Source organism: Hemicordylus capensis, chromosome 6 (assembly GCF_027244095.1).
Source record: "Hemicordylus capensis ecotype Gifberg chromosome 6, rHemCap1.1.pri, whole genome shotgun sequence".
Taxonomy (NCBI): Eukaryota; Metazoa; Chordata; class Lepidosauria; order Squamata; family Cordylidae; genus Hemicordylus; species Hemicordylus capensis.
In genome coordinates, this window is record NC_069662.1 from 158,687,238 (window position 1) to 158,708,076 (window position 20,839).

The 20,839-nt window shown below is 44.5% G+C and overlaps 1 protein-coding gene across 8 annotated transcripts in view; it reads left to right on the forward strand.

The window, feature by feature from the left end:
* Positions 1-20,839, forward strand: part of KMT2C (lysine methyltransferase 2C) — a 302,840-nt gene that overhangs the window by 183,727 nt on the left and 98,274 nt on the right. For all 8 annotated transcript variants that reach the window (XM_053260171.1, XM_053260176.1, XM_053260175.1 and 5 more), the window contains 4 exons: positions 1,201-1,305; positions 6,257-6,438; positions 6,973-7,137; positions 17,025-17,134. In XM_053260171.1, coding sequence (XP_053116146.1) covers positions 1,201-1,305; positions 6,257-6,438; positions 6,973-7,137; positions 17,025-17,134 — 562 coding nt within the window. The remainder of the gene's footprint in view (positions 1-1,200; positions 1,306-6,256; positions 6,439-6,972; positions 7,138-17,024; positions 17,135-20,839) is intronic.

Genomic DNA, 20,839 nt, shown 5'->3' on the forward strand with positions numbered 1-20,839 from the left:
TCTCAGTCCTAGTCCAACACTCTAACCACTATGCTATGCTGGCTTGAGATCAGTATGCAAGAGTCTTATCATTTATTGGGCCAAGAACTGCAATTTAAATTGGATAGACATTGAAATGAGCATTTGAATGCAGATGGTACTGTATTGCTTTCAATGGGATGCTATCCAGATACTCATCCTCAGAAGATGGATGTGTGGTGCACATCTGGATGAATTTCTCGTTAGGAGCAACATAGTGTGAATGGGCAACCGATCTGCATTGACTGTGCATCTGATTTAAACCAATATTGCTGATCCAGTAAGTGATCGGCATGCAAAAGTTCTCTTTCCACATACCAATATTCTTTGGATTGGAGGTGGGGTCTGTTTTGTCATATTGTTCTAGAGCTTTGTTGCCTTCCATTGCAGCATGACAATGGTGCTGGCCAGGTTTGCCTCAGTAACAGGCTAGTTACTGGGGAGTGCTGGCCGGGTTTGCCTCAGTAACAGGCTAACAAGTCCCCACCCCCAGCCTTGCATTCAGGGTGAAATAGCACTGAAGCACCTGCCAGGGGGAGCAGCAAACAGGTGAATAGTTCCCAAAGTGGCAAGCTGGTGGAGGAGTGCTGGGTAAACATTTGTGGCACACACAAGATCTGCTGAACATGTATGCCCTGAAATATTTGCTGTAGCCCTGTTCAGTATACTTCAGAAAGTGCCTTCTCCATTTATGACACTGTTTCCTGATGTCCTTATGGGCTACATGAGAGAGAACTTCCTGTAGATACCTTCTACTCTGGAGAAAGAATGCATTACAGCAGGTAGCATGCCTTTCTTGGTTGCAACACCACAGTTGTAGATGAGCTCCATATTCCTGCCTTCCTCTTTTAGAAGGCAGGAAAAGACTTTTCTGTTTATGAATATTTGATCCCAGAGTTAATTTTTAAGGAAAAGTTGATGTATTTTTAATATCTGGCTTATTGTAGGTTTTGTGCTTATATTTTCAATTGTTCTGAGAATTACAGATCTCCATTCCTTACAAAAAGCTCAAACTCATTTAGTAATATTGATTAAGCTACATAATATCCTGGTTTTGATAGAAAAGGAAGATTTGTTAATAAATAATGTGGACCGCATATAATGCATCTGAATGAAATCTATATGCTGCTCCAGGACATGTGTACTGAATGCAACTTGTAAATATCTATTTTGATATTCTAGGATATGTGTGTCGTTTGTGGGAGTTTTGGCCAAGGTGCAGAAGGCCGATTGCTTGCCTGCTCCCAATGTGGTCAGTGTTACCATCCATACTGTGTCAGTATTAAGGTGAGTGCTTAGAAATGGTTCTAGGCCTATTGTACTTGCTTGCATTACATTGATCTAGTTTTGACATTATTAGGAGGGTTGTTAGCTTGTTAAATATTCTTCTGTAAATGTGACCATTATTTGTATGCAACATGCAAAACACTTTAATTAAATGACATTTTATAGATGCATGAGAAGTTAACCTTTCTGTAATTTTGCAGTCATAAATAGCAGTGATTATCCCACAGTTGGTTAAAGAAAGTATTAAGATATGAGCTTTAAAACCGATAGCAGTTTTTTCTCTTCGAAAAAAATTATGCTACATCTTCATTTACTAAGGCAATAAGGTTCAATTAATTCAGTTTGTTGGCTGTCAGAATTGACAGCAACTGGAGTAGTTAATTAATGTTTTACATTCATTAGGCTAAGAGAGAATGTGCAAAAATTAAATTTGGATAGTTATGAGATGACTTATGCACAGATAATAAGCTATTTGCTGCAATATATAAACTATAAACTGTCTTTCTGATTTTATAAGTGCAGTTATTTTAAATGTGGATATCTTTTCCATGTACCATAGCATTTAACTTACTCTAGGTATATTTTATAAAAAGGGTCTGCATTTCTTTTACACACATAATCTAGTTAACATTTTATCAAAGATAAAAGTAAAAGATCTGGATAGTGGTTCCAACATTCAGATCATCTGTTACAGGTAAGCAAGCTGTTCTTGTGTTGGTTCAAACTAGCATTTGAAATGCGATAGAGAACCAGCTAACATGGGTTATTCACCCTATTGCATACTTCAGTCTCCTTTTATTCACACAATCAGAGTCGTTAAAGTGCAGTAAATGGGGTGACATTTCCAGACTTGTTCAAAGTGATGAAGTGGCCATTTAAATCTTCATTAATGGTTCTGAAGAAACTCTGTACCAATAATTAGACAACAAGAGGGCATGATGAAAACATGCTTTGAAAGAAAGTATAGAAAAAGGTTATCCTGCATTCAGAAATGCACTTCCCATGCTGATTAGCCAGAGTACTTACAGGTGAACCTCACTATTCATGGATCTGACATCCACAGATCCGCAGTCGGGTAACTGACCCGACCTCAGCCTACATGCATGGGGGGGAGGTTCACAAAGGGTTAATTTTGTGTATCCATGGGTTCTGGATTTTGAAGAGAGGAGACATTTTGTGGCACATTTGCTAAACCTAAAAAAACCCCATGATATTTTGGTGCAAAAACGCAGGATTTGGGACTTTTGTGGGACATTGCTAGATACATGGAGACCTGCGGAGCACAGTAAAGCACACTCTTCACTGTTTTTTGCTGTTTTCGGAGGCTCCAGGAACCTAACCCCACCCCACATCCACACACCATCCCACTGACTCAGTACCCATGGTTCCGTTATCCATAGTTGTCACGGAGAATGGAAGCCCCACAGATAATGGGGTTCACCTATACCTCCAAACACATCTCCATTTATTTCCCTGTATCTTGCACCAATGTACTGTTTAATAGATTGAACAAAAAGATGAGTCAGGTGTGTTGGAGTTGCTTCATAGATTACTCTCTCAATGAATGATCACACAGAAACCTGCTCTGCATTTTAACCTACTTTCCAGTAGGTTTATGAGATCACATGGCATTCCGTCTGTGTGTCCGTCCCCGCCATCAGCATCACAATGCCTGGAACAATATGAACCAAATCGGGTACAATTGTAGGGACACACAGGGACCTATCAACAGCGTAGTTTGTGATGATGTTATCCAGTTCAAGATGTTGAACATATGAACTTTTGAGGTGTAAGTAGGTACCAAATTTGATACAGTTCTAGTGAGTGACACACAGGGACAGCTCAAGGGCATAGTTTGAAATGATGTCATCCACCCTAATTCATGATGGTGGACATGTGAATGTTTGAGGTACAAGTGGGAACTGATTTGGACCAAATTTGATACAGTTGTAGAGACTCATAGGGACAACTCAAACACATAGTTTGTGATGATGTCAACCACCCCATTTCAAGATGGCAGACGCATGAATGTTTGAAGTGCAAGTAAGCTAACTTGTGAACTGCCTAACTGATTCGGACCAAATTTAGTCCCATTGTAGGGATAGTGAAAAGAAAGTAGGTAGATTAGTTCTTCCTAGAACAACGTTTTTAGAATCTTGAAAGTTTCTTCCCCACAATCTTTTCCTGCAAAAGGGGAAACTTTGAGAGCAAACAAGGATGCTAAAATGTCATTTAATCCTGGCAAAATATCTTGGCTTGTTCCAATTGCGGTTCCCCAAGTTTCTAGCATGAAACTTCAGTTTGTTCTTAGTGGAATTTTCAATAAGGAGCTAATGCAAGCCCAGGTTTCGCGTTGGATCTCAAATGGACAACACTCTTTCTCAAGAGATGAGCACTTCATATTTTTCCAGGGTTTCAAGCTGTTGGAAGTAACTCTTTGAGATTCTAAACATGCAAGGCAGAGTTGGTTTCCAAGTGATCACTCAGTAAGATAAGTAATATGTGGACTGGTTTTTGTACTATAATGACTGGTGACAAAAATCTAGAACATAAGAACAGCCCGGTTGGATCAGGCTCAAGGCCTATCTAGTCCAGTGTCCTGTTTCACACAGTGGCCCACCAGATGCCTCTGGGGAGCCCACAGGCAAGAGGTGAGGGCATGCCCTTTCTCCTCATGGAGAGGAGAGCTGGTCTTGTGGTAGCAAGCATGACTTGTCCCCTTAGCTAAGCAGGGTCCTCCCTGGTTGCATATTAATGGGAGACTTGATGTGTGAGCACTGTAAGATATTCTCCTCAGGGGATGGAGCCATACTGGGAAGAGCAGAAGGTTCCAAGTTCCCTCCCTGGCTTCACCAGGATAGGGCTGAGAGAGATTCCTGCCTGCAGTCTTGGAGAAGCCACTGCCAGTCTGTGTAGACAATACTGAGCTAGATGGACCAATGGTCTGACTCAGTATATGGCAGCTTCCTATGTTCCTGCTGTTGCTCCCCTGCAACAGGTATTGAGAGGCATCATGCCTCTGAGGCTGGAGGTGGCCCACAGCCACCAGACTAGTAGCCATTGATAGACTTGCTCTCCATGGATTTGTCTAAACCCCTTTTAAAGCCATCCAAGCTGGTGGCCATCACCACATCCCATGGCAAATAATTCCACCGATTAATTATGCACTGTGTGAAAAAGTAATTCCTTTCGTTGGCCCTAAATTACCCGCCCTTCAGTTTCATGGTTCTAGTGTTGTGAGAGAGGGAGAAAAATTTATCTCTGTCCACCCTCTGCACTCCATGCATAATTTTATACACCTTGGTCATGTCTCCCTTGAGTTGCCTCTTTTCGAAACTAAAGAGCCCCAGATGTTATAGCCTTGCCTCAGAAGGAGGTGCTCCAGGCCCCTGATAATCTGTTGCCCTCTTTTGCACCTTTTCCAGTTCGACAATATCCTTTTTACGATACGGTGACCAAAACTGTATGCAGTACTCCGGATGTGGCCACACCATATATTTGTACCAGGGCATTATAATATTAGCATTTTCGTTTTCAATCCCCTTCCAGCATGGAAGTGGCCTTTTTCACAGCTGCCATGCACTGAGATGACACTTTCAATGAGCTGTGCACCACGACCCCAAGATCTCTCTCCTGTCAGTTACTGAAAGCTCAGATCCCATCAGCGTATATGTGAAGTTGGGGTTTGCCCCCAATATGCATCACTTTGCACTTGCTTACATTGAACCATATTTGCCTTTTTGTCACCCCTCCCCCAGTTTGAAGAGATCATTTTGGAGCTCCTCACAATTTATCGTGGATTTCACTACCCTAAATAATTTAGTGTCATCTGCAAATTTGGCCACTTTGTTGCTTCCTCCAGCTTCTAGATAATTTATGAACACTGTTCCCAGTACAGATACCTGGGGGACCCCACTTCCTCTTTTCCTTCATTCTGAAAACTGTCCATTTATTCCTACTCTGTTATCTGTCCTTCAATCCACACATGAATTTGTCCCCTTATCCCATGACTTCTAAATTTTACTCAAGAGTCTTTGATGGGGAACTTTGTCAAAAGCTTTTTGGAAGTCCAAGTATATTTTTGAGGCAGAGGTTTGCTACAGTGTGCTTTGTTTTTGTCAGGTCCCATTATGGGCATTCTACAGTATCATTATGTAAGAATAACTTTTATAAAATTGGTATTTCTAAATTCTAGCAATATTCCAGACTAAGCATATGAATTAGGAATGTGAGAGTCTTTTTAAAAATCTAAGGTACCAGATTTCCTAAATTTCAGAACAATGTTATTTGTCAAGTTCAGTAAATATGAGTTGGATTGGGATATGTCAATAATTGGGAGTACTCTCTCCCCCCACCCCTTTATGTTGGGGAAATGCTTTTTCTAAAACAGATTTTTACCTATACTCTTGGGTGCATCAGTCAGTATAAACAACAAGATGATTTTTCACGTCTAAAAATGGAGAGCACTTGTCTCCCACCACCACCAAGAAACCAGGAGAACTGGTTTTGTGGTAGCAAGTATGAATTGTACCCTTTGCTAAGCATGGTCCAATCAGGTTTGCATTTGAATGGGAGACTACATTGTGAGCACTGTAAGGTATTTGCCTTAGGAGCTGGGGCTGCTCTGGGAAGAGCACCTGCATGCTTGCTTGTAGAAGGTTCCAAGTTTCTTCCCTGGCATCTCCAAGATTGGATTGAGAGAGACTCCTTCCTGAAACCTTTGAGAGGCTGCTGACAGTCTGTGTAGACGGTACTGAGCTAGATGGACCAATGGTCTGACTCAGTAGAAGGCAGCTTTCTATTTTCCTATGACAAACATTTTTTTTCCAAAAAACCAACAACAATCTATATTCAAAGGATAGAAACAAGCTTATTAGCAATAAAAATCTATAAAATTTGAATTTATTTAGGGCTTCTGTGAGTAATGGGCATGCTGTCTTCCACTGCACAGATTACAAAAGTGGTGCTTCACAAAGGCTGGAGATGCCTGGAATGCACTGTGTGTGAAGCCTGTGGGAAGGCTACAGACCCAGGAAGGCTGCTCCTTTGTGATGATTGTGATATCAGCTATCACACTTACTGCCTAGACCCACCACTGCAGACAGTTCCCAAAGGAAGTTGGAAGTGCAAATGGTATGTGTTGCTTTCTTCTTTATAGTGTTCACTGTTAACCATTTCACATCTTTATATATTTAAAATAAACATGATTTCAGTTAATTGAGCTTGAAGGGTGGGCTCCCTCCAAGGAGTATATTTAAGTGAAAGAAGAAAAGTTCCCTTTGGAAGGACACATTCCATAATTTGTCCAGTTGCAACAAAAGCTTCTACAGCACTGTTTTTCAAGGGGGTTGTTGATGATTCACTCTGATAGGAGTAGATTGTTTTCTGGATCTCCCTTCATCTAAGTCTCAGGTGAATTGGAATTAGTCCTTCTTCTTTGGATTTTTGTCACCAGGTTTGGTTGATGATATTGCCAGTGATTATTGGGAGGAAGAGAACCTCTATTCTCCCCCCACCCACCCCCGCTTCAAGTTAATGTGAAGTTTGTTGACTTCTTCCAAAAGTGGCATGTGTGTCTTTGATAAAAGGAGTACTTAATGGGAATAAAGCAGATAATCTCACTTTGAGTCTAAGCTTTAAAAGGCACTCTTGTTTTGTGTTTTGCAGGTGTGTTTGGTGCAGACACTGTGGAGCTACTTCTCCTGGACTAAGATGTGAATGGCAAAATAATTATACACAGTGTGCTCCCTGTGCAAGTTTATCTACTTGCCCGGTCTGCTGTTGCAATTATAGAGAGGAAGAGCTCATTTTGCAGTGCAGGCAATGTGACAGGTCAGGATTTCTGTTATACTGTAAATGCTTTTCATATCTCACCTGAATCATTCATTTCCAGTGTGAAGTAGGATGAATATTGGTCTAATTTATCAGTTTGCTGCAAAGGTACTTCTAACAGAACCATAAAAATGGTGACCACAGTTCATTTTTTCCACTATTGCCACACATATTAGGGCTCCTTAGACTCGCAAAGGAAAGGAAAGTTAGAAATCACGATTATTTTGACTTAATTCCAAAGCCAGGTGAGGCAAATCTTTGAGTAGGTACAGTGTTCTTTCCCACAATCAAAACTCATTCATCTAAATCTCTTCCCTGATGTCTCCTTTAACTTTTCCTAGCAGAAATCAGTTTTATAACCTCAAAATCCTTACAGTTAACAGGAAAATAATTTGGTTATCTAAATTCATTTCAGTAGGGCTTTCAGCCTAAGTTTGTTACTGAAACAGTTTCAGGCCCCTTTCAACCATTCCATGTGGTACAGTGGAAGTGCTCAACAAGGGCCTGAAATAATGGGTTGGCTCAGGCAAGGCAGAGATACCATTGATGGATGGTTCAAATGGAGGTGGTAGTAATCATGTTCTGGAGAATCAGGTTTGCATCTTGGAGTGTTGCTTGATCTGGTTTTTATATTGGATGCCCAAGTGACCTCTATAATTTGAAGTGCATTCCCACTGCCTGCCCGCCCCCTTTTTAAAATGATTTTAAGTTTTACCTCAGGACTTCTGCATTCAAATCACCTGTAGACTAAGTATTCAGGTTAGTTCAGTGCCATATTTTTTAGGTTGGAAAACCTCAATTGGTTTGCTAAAGTTGTGAAATGACTCTGGGGAGAGGAGGCCCCCTGAAGTTTTTTCTTACCAAAAAAAAAAGCTCCCTCTGACTGCTGCACCTGACTCAGCCCAGCTTTTTGCTTTTTCTGTGTATTTTCCTTTATAACGCGGAGGAGTGCTTTTGGGCAGGTGGAATGAGCAAAGAATCACACACTTAGTTCTGATTGCCAAGGCTAAGTTAAACTAAATTAAAAAGGCTCCAAATGTGCTGCCCCTAAATGGTGCCCTAAATCCACAACTTGAGGCTTCATGACTGGGCTACTTGTGCAGCTGAAGGTAGAAAAAGGAGACTCAGACTCAAAGGATTCTCAGAAAAATATTGCAACCTCTTCCGTTGCTGTTTTTTGTTATGTCACCTGAGAGTTTCAAACTGCAGTTTCCAAAATGTCATAAAAACCCATTGCTACATTTTTCTTCTTCTTTGAAAACTTAAAAAACCAGTTCAAATGCTGACAAGGAACGCATGTCAGTTATCCAGAGTTGCAGTTCAGGAGTAAATTTGTCCTTCCTGTGTTTTGTATTATAGTCCTTTTGGTGACACCCCCCCACCCCCATGCACAAAGAATCCACAATTCTTGATACAATGCTAGATTCCATATGCTGGGGATGTACTGCAACAAATCGTGAGTGCCCTTGACAGGCAGTGATACTGGCAATGTCATGTTAACAACCTTATGAATTTCACGCCAAAATGGCACAATAACTGAAGGACCAAACCATCTGCATAAGTGTAACCTTGTACAGATTACACCTCCAGTGCTTAGGAGTTTGCAGCCATCCCTTGTTAAACATTATCTGAAGTATTCAATAAACACGGTATAAAGGGTCTGGATAGTGATTCCAACAACATCCATAAACATGGGTTCTGCACCTGCGCAGACCATCTTTGGGTAGAGTTCGTTAGCTCCTCGCGATGCCTCCAACCGCCTCCTGCATGAGCCTGTTAGGCATCCCTTCAGTTTCTTTCTGACTGCCTCAGCGTTCAGACAACTTTGGATAGTGCTAAGCTCCTCAGTAGTACTTTGGTTATTTTGGTTATTTGGTTATTTTTCGGATAAATTACAGTTTGACCTTGGTCTGGTAGACCTCTCTTTGTATACCCCTTACGAAAGACGGGAAAGAAGCAGTTGGGAAATCGGCTAGACCTACGGAACAGTAAACTACTATGGCTTGCTTTTCGATTTGGCTTTATTTCATAGCGTGGAAATTTTGGATTGATCTCGGACTGTTTCTGTTTATTCTGTTTGCCCCTCGGATTATTCCCCTTGCCCATGAGCGCGAAATCATGAGAAAAAAACAACTTTTAAAAGGTGTGAGGGCTGCAGGAGCAAACTCCCCTCAACAGTCAGTCACAAACTCTGTCTACTTTGCTTAGGGGAGGGCCATACGGCTACGACCTGTGCCATTTGTGCAGGCTTCTCCAAACAAATTCTAAAAAATAGATTGGCATGCCTGAAGGTCGCCCTGATGGAGGATGCCCTGCGTCCTGCGCCGTGTACTTCTGCATCGCCACCGCCCCGAACTGCCGTAGCATCACAGTCTAAACTTCTGGGGACGATGCAGATACCTTTGGCGTTGGGCCAGGAGGCCCGCTTTCGATGACCAAATGCCCTGCAGCTGAGCTCCAAGTGAAAGCATAAATCACCTCCGAGCGGCCCACCTCCAAAAAAGCACAAGAAGCAACACCAGCATGGCCACACTTCTGAAACTACTCCGTCCCCCACAGGACTGCAAGAGTCAAGGATGCGACACTGTGCGGCTTCCTTATCGCCATTGCCACAACTCTCTCCGTCGATGCCGCTCCCACTTTCAACATCGAAAAATTTTGGATCTCCAAAATGCCCAAATTCAAATGGTGAAAATCTAATTCCAAGATGTACACCCTGGCTTGCAGGCTCTTATTGACCATACGTAATGTATCCAAAGCAGAATCAACAAAGTAACTTCTATCTTCTAATTGAGAGATTTTTGCCTTCCAACATCCCCTAGTTGCAGTGATAGTGTCAACAGAGGCTTGAGGTGAAGTAATTGAAGCTGTGATGTTTTTAAAGTCAGCAGACATAGCTTTAAGAAACTTCATAATCTGGGTTGTGATCCGTTAATACCATTAGAGTGAGTTCTGCGCCTGGATGGAAGCCTCTCAGTATCGAATTCTACAGCTCCTCTTCAGCACCTGTGCCCCGCCCCACATGGCCAAGTAGCTATTTAAGGTGGGAGGAAGCGCAGGCACCTCAGTTCCTTTTCGACCGCCGTAGGGATCACTCACGATTTCTGCGGCTCCTTCGTATTGGTTCCTTGCTATTTTTAAAGTAAAGTTCTACTACTGGTTTTGACTCGGACCGTTTTTGACTTCTCTATTTGGATTTCTGATTTGGACTGCTTGATTGTTGGATTGACCTCGGACTGTTTTCTGGACCTGCTGTTGCGTGCTGTTTTCAATCGTTGAAAAAGTGGACGGATTTTGGCTATTTGACCATGGACTGTTTAAAGGAGTGAGTACAATGGACCCCTAAAGGGAAAAAGAAATTCAAGCAGTGCACTAAATGTAGAGCTAAATTGCCCTCTCAGGATGGCCACAGTTTGTGCCTGTTTTACTTGGGGGAGGCCCATTTAACTTCAACCTGCAAAATTTGCCAGTCTTTTTCTAAGCAGACGAGGAGGGAGCTTCGTTTAAGGGTGGCTCTGTACAACGACGCATTGTCTGCTCCTTCTACTTCATCTAGATTTCTGCAAGGCTTGAGGGCCCTGGGTTCGGCCCAGTCTAAAACCTCTACGCCCACCAATAAGACCCCTAAGTCCTTGAAAAGGTCGGGTGACAAAATTGTGGCCACCGAAAAACCCGCTGAACAAGTGAGAAAATTGTCAATCTCCAGTTCGACCCCCTCACCAAGGTCGGCTCAGGAGGTCGAGCTTCATTCGGCATCAACGGCACGCCAGGCGTCGAAGAAATCAGTTCCGACGCAGCCTACGGCACCGCATTCCTCGGCATTGATGTCGGCGCTGAACGCTCTGTCGAAAACACCGGACCACTCTATATCAACGTCGGCATCAAAGCCGGACAGAGCGTCGACACCAAGAACATCGAACCCCGCGGCATCGGCATCACAGCCAGCATCAGCGTCAATGACGACAGATGCTTCGACTTCGATGCCGAAGGACTCATCGACATCGATGGAGACAGCAGAAAAGATCGTGTCAGCGTTGATGCTTAAAATCCCGCCAGCCTGTGATCTAGGACCTCCTATGACTCTAATCCGATCTCCATCGATGTTGAGAGATGGGGACCGATTCTCGAAATTGAACACAACCGCTAACATCACCACAGTGACTCCTCGATTCTGAGCTCCAATGGCCTTCTCTCTGGAAGAGGATGATCTCTCAGATGGGGAGCCTACTCCTTTAGATCCTCTTCTCAAGATACTTCCACTCAGTTCGCCACTCCTACTCCATGGCACACTTGCAGGTTTAGCCATGCCGTGTCACCATCGAAAGAAACGGCTCTACCAGGTACAGCTTCGCTGGGAGTGGCGTATGACTTCCTGGAGGACAGGGCGTGGAGACCCGAAAACTCTGCAACTGGGCATTCGGATGACCCCACACTTCAACGGCCTGAGTTGGATACTACACCACTTCATATACGTCCGCTGGCAGCAGGGGATGCCCCGACCTTACCTATTAAAATACTTAAGGTGGCTTTTACTCAAACTCCTTGGCCTATCATTACTAGTAGAGGCTCACAAATGAGGGTAAGGCCATTTATCAACTCGGCGGTGCAAACTGAGCCCTTGGCAACACTGCCTTCTTCACCCCCGGCTTCTCCAGAGATGCCGCCTTCAAGTCCAACTTCTTCCGACGTTGGCTCAGGTGGTAGTCACCATGGCTCTTCCAATTTCGAGTTTGATACTGAAATTGTAGAGGCTGATCCTTCTCCAGATGTGGCTACCTTGGCCCACGTTTCACCAACGGAAGAACTGAAAGCATACCACTCGCATGTGAAGCAGATGGCATCTGCACTGGGTCTGGATCTGTCTTCTCAACTAAAAACCATAGACGATCCAGTCTACAATTTCATGCAGCAATCTCAGTCTTCCCAGCCTGTTGCGTTGCTACTACTATCCATAATATCTAACGCTGCGCAATGTGCTTGGCAAGTACCCCACACATCTACTCCTACGTCAAAGCGCTTAGAAAGACTCTACCGCATACAGGAACAAGATAATATGTACCTATTCAAACATCCGTTGCCGAACTCTTTAGTAATTGATTGTGCAACCAGTTCCAGGTCAGGTAGAAGACAAACCACCCCAGCCAATAAAGAAAGGAGAAAACTGGATGTTATGGGTAGAAAGTTGTATTCTACATCCTGTCTTTCAGAGAAGGTGGCGAATTATTCAGCCTGTATGGCGAAATACAGTTCCTGCATTTGAGAAGACTTGGGGGAAAATTGGGATGCATTATCTCCAGAAGAACTGAAGCAAAAGTTCCGCAAGACTCTACAAAGGCAGCGGACCTCACCTGCCAACAACTGAGTACGGCTAAACATCTGGCAGAGTTGGAGTCCAGATCAATTACCACAGTGATAACTCTGAGATGCCACACGTGGCTCCAGTCTGCCTCCCTCCAGCAGGACATGAAGGACAAGATAGAGGGGTTACCTTTCGATGGCAAAGGCCTTTTCTCCGAGGAGACTGATGTGACCATGGAGAAAATGAAAAAATCAAAATTTACAGCCAAGACTTTTATGACTGCATCCGTCTCGACGTCATATGGGAGTAAACAAAGATCTTTCTATCGCCCGCATCCTACATATAGGCAACAGGACCGGTGCGACTACCGCAAATCATACCAGCCTTACAAAAAGCACGATAACCAACAAAAAGGCAAATTTCGGTCGAATCAACGAAAACCGGCGGAAGAAAACAAACAGTGGCTTTGAGATTCAGGACAGCCCACTGCGTCACCTGGTACCACAGCCTTACTGGCCTCCACAAAACATCGGGGACAGCGGGGGACTGATTTATAACACTCAGACGTCCCCACTAGCCACCAACTCCATCAGGTTGGCAAGTCATGCACAAGCATGGTGCCACATCACATCAGATCGCTGGGTGCTGAAAATCATCGAGTACGGTTACGCAATAGAGTTCAAAGCTCACCCTCTCTTTCGAGGCATTCGCTTTACAAAGAAGACACCAGCCCTATACCAGGAGGTGCAGGAACTCTTGTGCAAAAAAGCTGTGGTGCCAGTGCAATGGGCACAGAGACGGGAGGGGTTTTACTCCCACTATTTTCAAATTCCAAAGAAGGATGGAGGGATGCAGCCAATAATGGACCTGAGACATCTAAAAAAGTATGTCCAAGTAAAAAAGTATTGCATGACAACATTACAGGATATCCTACCACTTCTGCAACAGGAGCGCTGGCTAGTGACATTAGACTTGAAGGATGCTTACTTTCATATAGGGATCCGTCCATCCTTCCGGAAATATCTTTGATTCACTGTAGGAGGTGCAGTTTACCAGTACCAAGTACTGCCATTTGGACTTTGCACTGCCCCACGTGTCTTTACAAAGTGCATGGCAGTAGTAGTAGCCCACCTAAGAACAAAGGGGCTGAAACTGTACCTTTACCTCAACGACTAGCTCCTGTCGTCACAGGACAAAAGCGAGTTACTTTCGCAGATACAGTATATGTTGAGCCTTCTCCAGGACCTCGTAATACGGGTCAACTGGAAAAAGTCCAGCCTCACACCAGTACCCATCGTAACGTATATCGGGGCTGTACTGGATGCCAGCCTCGGCAGGGCTTTTCTTCCGGAGGACCGTTATCAGACCATTGCATCTCTGATACACCAATTTCAGGCCAACCCTTCACAACCAGCTCGTCAAATACAGCGCCTGTTGGGCCTAATGGCCTCTTGCAATTCTACAGTACAATACACCCATCTAAAGATGAGAAAGTTACAGATGTGGTTCCTCTCTTCCTTCAACCTACTGAAAGACAACTCAGAAAAGTGCCTACTGGTTCCAATACCAGTCTTCCGCACGTTGTCCTGGTGGACCCAGATGTCTAACCTACTCAGGGGAGTACCCTTTCAGGCACAGCCTCCATCAGTTTGGGTCACGACGGATGCTTCCCTATGGGGGTGGGGTGGTTATTGCAATGCCACCACAACTCAAGGCCTCTGGACTCATGCACAGTACCAGCTACATATAAACTTTCTAGAACTATTATCGGTTTTCCTGTCAATGAAGGCTTTTCTTCCTGTGCTACGGGGCCGTCTTGTACAGTTGCGGCTAGACAACCCTACGGCTATCGCCTACCTGAACAGACAGGGAGGAATGGTCTTGAGGTCTCTTTGTGCCCTAAGCCTCCAGATTTGGCATTGGTGTATCAGAAACAGTATAACGGCAATAGCCATCCACATCAAGGGCACAGACAACATACTAGCAGATGGCCTCAGCCGTTCGTTCTTGTCAGGGACCCAACAAGAATGGGAACTGAACGATGCTTACCTGCGGGAAATATTCCACCTCTGGGGTTACCCAGAGATCGACTTACTTGCTACAAGGCGGAACACAAAGTGTAGGCTGTTCTGCTCGAGAGCGGGTCACGACCCTTGGTCCTTAGGGGACACCTTCCAACTGGACTGGTCGGAGATTTGGAGCTACATGTTCCCTCCTTTATCACTGGTAGGCAGAGTTGTAGCACACCTACTGTCGAGCCATGTGAAGTGCATCCTGATAACACCGTGATGGCCCTGCCAAGCATGGTTTCCACATTTACTCAGACTGACTTCGAACACTTTTCGGAGGCTTCCCAACCATCCAGACCTCCTAATACAGGAAAATGGATGCCTACTACACCCAGGGGTTCAAACTCTGCAACTGACAGCACGGAGGATAGACTCCTAAAATGGATTATGCTGAATGAACGCAAAGCCTCTACAAGACGGAATTATGCCAGCAAATGGAATAGATTTGCTATCTACGCTTCTCAACACACCTTTCGCCCCAAAGAGGCCTCAGTCCGTGAGATCCTGCTGTATATGACCTCCCTAAAAAAGGCAAAACTCTCGAATGTATAAATTAAAGTCCACTTGGCGGCCCTGTTATCCAGGCATCCGGGCTGGGATGGCAAGACAGTATTCTCCCACCCCTCCTGCAGAAGTCTCCTGAAGGGCCTCGCTAACCTATACCCACCTATCCGCAAGCTGCTGGAACAGTGGAGTATCTCGCTAGTCCTATCCGCTCTCACTGAGCCTCCTTTTGAATCCATGCATTCTGCATCTCTGAAACTAATATAGTTGAAAACTGCGTTCTTAGCGGCTATCACAACTGCGCGCAGGGTGAGTGAGCATACGGCTCTCCGAATGGATGTCCCCTACGCACATTTCTACCCCGACAAAGTAGTCCTGCGACCTGATATCTCCTTCTTACCTAAAATTGTGTCAGACTTCCACATCAACCAGGATGTGGTGTTGCTCACTTTCTTTAAATCTCCAACTACAGCGCTAGAGAAGGCTCTGCATTCTTTAGATGTTTGCAGGGTACTTCTTTATTACCTTTCTAGAACCAAACAATTTCGGTCATCTAAGAGACTGTTCATCTCCTATAAAGGGTGGAATAAGATACAGATGTTATCTAGACAGAGACTGTCGCATTGGCTGGTGGAGACCATCCATCTGGCATACTCTCTACAACAGATGCAGCCCCCAAAGACTATCAGGGCACACTCTACAAGGGCGTATGGGGCTTCAGCCGCATACTTGGCTGGCATATCTTTTCAGGATATTTGTAAGGCTGCTACTTGGTCTTCTGAACAGCCATTTGTCAAACACTATGCCATAGACCTACGATCTGCTGTGGAGGCAAATTTTGGGAGAGCTGTTCTAAAAAGGGTGTTACAATGAATCTACTGCTCCCTCCTCCTTGTGGAGCTAACTAGACACCCACTCTAGTGGTATCAACGGATCACGATCCAGATAAACAGGTTGCTCACCTGTAACTGATGATCTGGTAGTGATCCATTGATATCTATTAGACCCTCCCGAACCTCCCCTCCACAGTAATACTTCCCTTACGTAGTAGTAGAACTTACCTGCTTACTTGACTGCTTCACCGGTCTACAAGGAACTGAGGTGCCTGCGCTTCCTACCACCTTAAATAGCCATGTGGTCATGTGGGGCGGGGCACAGGTGCTGAAGAGGAGCTGTAGAATTCAATACCGAGAGGCTTCCGCGCAGGGGCAGAACCCACTCTAATGGATATCAGCAGATAGCTACCAGATCATCAGTTACAGGTGAGCAACCTGTTTATATTGCCTTCTTCCTCTGGAAATGTTTCTGGAGGAGAGGGGTGGTAGGAGGCTGAACTTTCTTTCTTCCTCCCTGAGAAGCTATTATGACACTCACCAGTGAGACTCCCCACAATAGAAAAGAAAAAATAATCTCCAGTTTAATGAGCAAGTCTCCACTGTTATGAAGAGATTAAGCAGTTCTTAAGCAGTGGCTCCGGGGCATGCTAAAGTGCGACTGGTTACATCGCCATCTTGACCCATTGCTACATATACACAGACCATAATCTGGGATTCACCATATTACATAAATTATTATGAAGTAGAGAACTATAGTTGTATCTCATATGAAGTCATCTCTGAACACTACTATTGTACACAGAATCTGAACATGCATCTAAGAGTTGCTGTGGCTTACCTGTTAAAAATCTGTTGTCATTGCTTCTTAATAATGTACACTATGTTGCTACTTGCTTGCAGTCACAAAAATATCTGAATGATGGCCAACATCCAGACTAATCATGTGTTTTCTGTTGCATGTGCTTCTTAAAACTATGTCCATGAGGGTCCAACCCTCAGGAACAAGGTTTCAGGAGTCATGGATGACTGCAGGGGTGGGGGAGTTCTCCAGAAATCATAGGAGAGCTCCTTGTGTGATGGGAAATGAGCTCAGGGTTAGTCTGAATGTCCCTAATAAGTTTGTTATATAATTGTGTATGTTTCAGCTAACTGTATCCCCTCTTTTATCTTAACTCCCAGGTGGATGCACACAGTCTGCCAAAACTTAAACACAGAAGAGGAAGTAGAAAGCACAGCAGACAGTGGCTTTGACTGTACTATGTGTAGGCCATATATGCCACCAGCAAACGGTAAGAAAAATTTTAATGGCATATCCAGCAAAGCATTGCAGTACATTTTAAAACAACTTCTTTTGGTCTTTGGACTGTACTTAAGGGAATGAATTCCTTTAATCTTGCTTTTTAGCACTGTAACACTAATGGGAAATTGAAATAATTTACATTAGAAAGCTGGGTAAATCTCTGTTGTCCCCAGTGGATCGTAAGTTTGCTTAAAAGTAAGATGCTAGAAAAGTGGAAAAGAGACTGCCATTCTCAGGCACCATAATTCTGAGAAGAGAAAGTTCTTTGAAAAATAATGTTACCTTGAACGTTCTAATTCCATTATTGGATTTTTATACCTCCCATAAGTCAAGCTGTTTAGTTTTCCCCCAAGGTTGCAATAGTGGAAGCAAAAGTGCACCTGAAGTACCTCAGTGATGGTCATAAGTGCTAGAGTTACTGCTGTGATCTGTACCTTATCCATACCCTCTCTACTCTATTTCCTACACCATTCCTGTGTGCAAGTACCCCTCTGCAGGTAGCACAACTTATGGGGTGGAGAGGAAAAAAATCACACAGGGAAGATTTCTTGCTGAAAAGTATTGGTGGGGGATGGGGGCAACTGGCATAACCTCTCCAAATATTCTTGTGGCTTAGTGCCTGTATGCTAGCCTCAGCTTGTCAGAACTCTCCTAGGAGATGAGGCTACAATGCACACTACAAGATAGTTGGAGTGGGAAGGGGTTTGATAGGTTAATCCAGAAGGGAGGTCCACCACTGCCACCCTTGCATTCTGTTTGGGGTCTCTCATATAAATAACTACAAATTTAGCAAATTCTGCTTGCTGAGCCCAGTAATTCCCAGGCCATATGGGCAAACAATCCATATGGTGGAGCTGTTAGAATGGTCTGTCCCAAAAGGCTGCTGAACCCAGTAGGATTTCAAAAGGCCTTGGAGGATTTTGATGTTGGTGCGGCTGGTGATTCTGCTGATGCCCTGGTGGGAATCTGGAACAGGGAACTCTCAACAGGACAGTAGACATGATTGCTCTTAAGCGTCCCTTCTGACCTGCTTCAAAAATGGCCCCTTGGTATACTGAGGAGTTGCGGGGGCTGAAGCAGTTGGGTAGGCAACTAGAGCGCAAGTGGAGGAAAACTCAGTTCATATCTGACAGGATACAGCATGTGACCCATTTGAAGACTTATGCGGTGGCGGTGCATGCGAAAAAGAGATTTTGGTCTGCGTGCATTGCAACTGCAGGTTCATGCTCAGCAGTGCTATCCTGGGTTGTGAGGAGTTTGGTCTCTGCTCCTTCTACTTCAGATCAGTCCCCGGGGTCGTTCTACTGTGATGCTTTTAATTGGTTCTTTGCGAACAAGTTCTCCTGTATTCAGGCCAACTTGGACTCCACTATTTCTGCAAGGTCTATGGAGGAAGTTTTCAGCGATCCCTCCTGCAGTATTAGATTGGATAATTTTCAATCTGTGACTCCTGAGGATGTGGACAAGCTGCTTGGGGCGGTGTGGCCTACCACCTGATCTCTGGATCCTTGCCCAACTTGGTTGCTTCTATCTTGCAGGGATATTGTTGGAGGTAGCCTAGGTAATATCATAAATACGTCGCTAAGGGAGGATAGGGTGCCCCCTTGGAGGCAATGGATAGACCACTCTTAAAGAAGCCTTCCCTGGACCCCTTAGCAATGGATAGTTACAGGCCAATCTCCCTTGGTTGGGCAAAGTGATTGAGAGGGTGGTGGCCGACCAGCTCCAGGCAGTCTTGGAGGAAACTGATTATCTAGACCCATTTCAAATTGTCTTTAGAGCTGGCTATGGGGTTGAGACAGCCTTGGTTGGCCTGATGGATGACCTTTACCGGGGAATCAACAGAGGGAGTGTGACTCTGTTGATTCTTCTGGATCTCTCGGCAGTGTTGGATACCATCGACCATGGTATCCTTCTGGATCACCTGGGGGAGCTGGGGATAGGGGGCACTGCTTTGCAGTGGTTCCGCTCCTATCTCTCAGGTTTCCAGATGGTGGAGCTTGGTGGCAGTTGCTCCTCAAAACGGGAGCTGTTATATGGAGTCCCCTAGGGCTCCATTCTGTCACCAATGCTTTTCAATATCTACATGAAACCGCTGGGTGAGGTCATCAGGAGATTTGGTGCTGGGTGTTATCAGTATGGTGATGACACCCAAATCTACTTCTCCTTTTCCTCTTCATGAAATGGCATTCATTCTCTAAATGCCTGCCTACAGGCAGTAATGGACTGGATGAGGGAGAACAAATTGAAGCTGAATCCAAGCAAGACGGAGGTGCTCATTGTGGGGGCTCAGAATCTGAGGAGTGAGTTAGATCTTCCTGTGCTGGATGGGGTTACACTCCCCCAGAAGGAGCAGGTGCACAGCTTGGGCCTCACCCTGGTATCTCAGGGTGGAGGCCATGGCCAGGAGTGCTTTCTATCAGCTCCAGCTGATTCGACAGCTGCACCCATTCCTTGAAGAGGATGATCTCAAAACTGTGGTGCAACAGCTGGTAATCTCCCGGCTTGACTATTACAATGCACTCTACATTGGGCTGCCTTTGTACATAGTCCGGAAACTTCAGCTAGTTCAGAATGCGGGAGCCAAATTGGTCTCTGGGACATCCCGGAGAGACTGTATTATGACTGTTTTGAAACAGTTACACTGGCTGCCGATATGTTTCTGGGCAGAATACGAAGTACTGGATATTACCTTTAAAGCCCTAAATGGCTTAGGTCTGAGTTATCTTAGAGAGCACCTCCTTCTGCATGATCCCCACTGCATGTTGAGGTCATCTGAGGAGGTCCGTCTCCAGTTACCACCGGTTCGTCTGGTGGCGACTCAGAGGCGGGCCTTCTCTGTAGCTGCTCCTGGGCTGTGGAATGCACTCACGGTAGAAATTCGTAATTCGAGATCATTACTGTCCTTCAGGAGAGCCCTTAAAACCTATCTGTTTGGCCTGACCTTCCAGGGTTTTTAAATGACTGAAAAACTGTTTTAAACTGTTTTAAATTGTTGCCCTGGTTTTCCAGGGTTTTTTTAGCTGTTTGAATTGTTTAATTGGTTTTATTCTGTCTTTATAGTTTTGATTTTAACTGTTAACTCGTTTTAATTGTTTTTATCTTGTTTTAAACTGCCCTGAGCCATTTTGGAAGGTTGCTATATAAATCAAATAAATAAATAAGCAAGCAAGCAAGCAGCAGTAGCACTCAAGGATCTCTCTAAGAGCCACCTCTCTGCAGCCAACTGGAAGAGGGTCCCAGTGGTCACCACTGCCTCTTTGTTCAGTCAGCCCTATACATGTCCCACACATTGCTTCCTTGGAGGAAAACCTGGCAGAGGTATGAGGAGAGGAGTAAATGGAGGAAAGGAAATTTGCCTCATTTCCTCCAGCCCACATCCTCGGCTCACAAAAGTCTGTGTGGGCTCCCCTCTGTATCCCCTATTAATGTAATTGAGAAGACAATGCCCTCCACTCTTACACATTTTCTTTTTAGCTTAATGCTGCATCTTGGTATCCTAGACTACATAGTGTTGAAAGGCTGATTACTTTGAATTTGTGTATAGCATTGCATTTTATCCTGTTATTAAATCTAAGTTGGAGGAGTATTTAATATTATTTGTGTCAGATAAATTGTCCATTTGCAGGCATAAGCACAGAAGCTTTATGGACTTGCCTTGTAGCTTGACAATGTCAGATTGCTAATGTATACA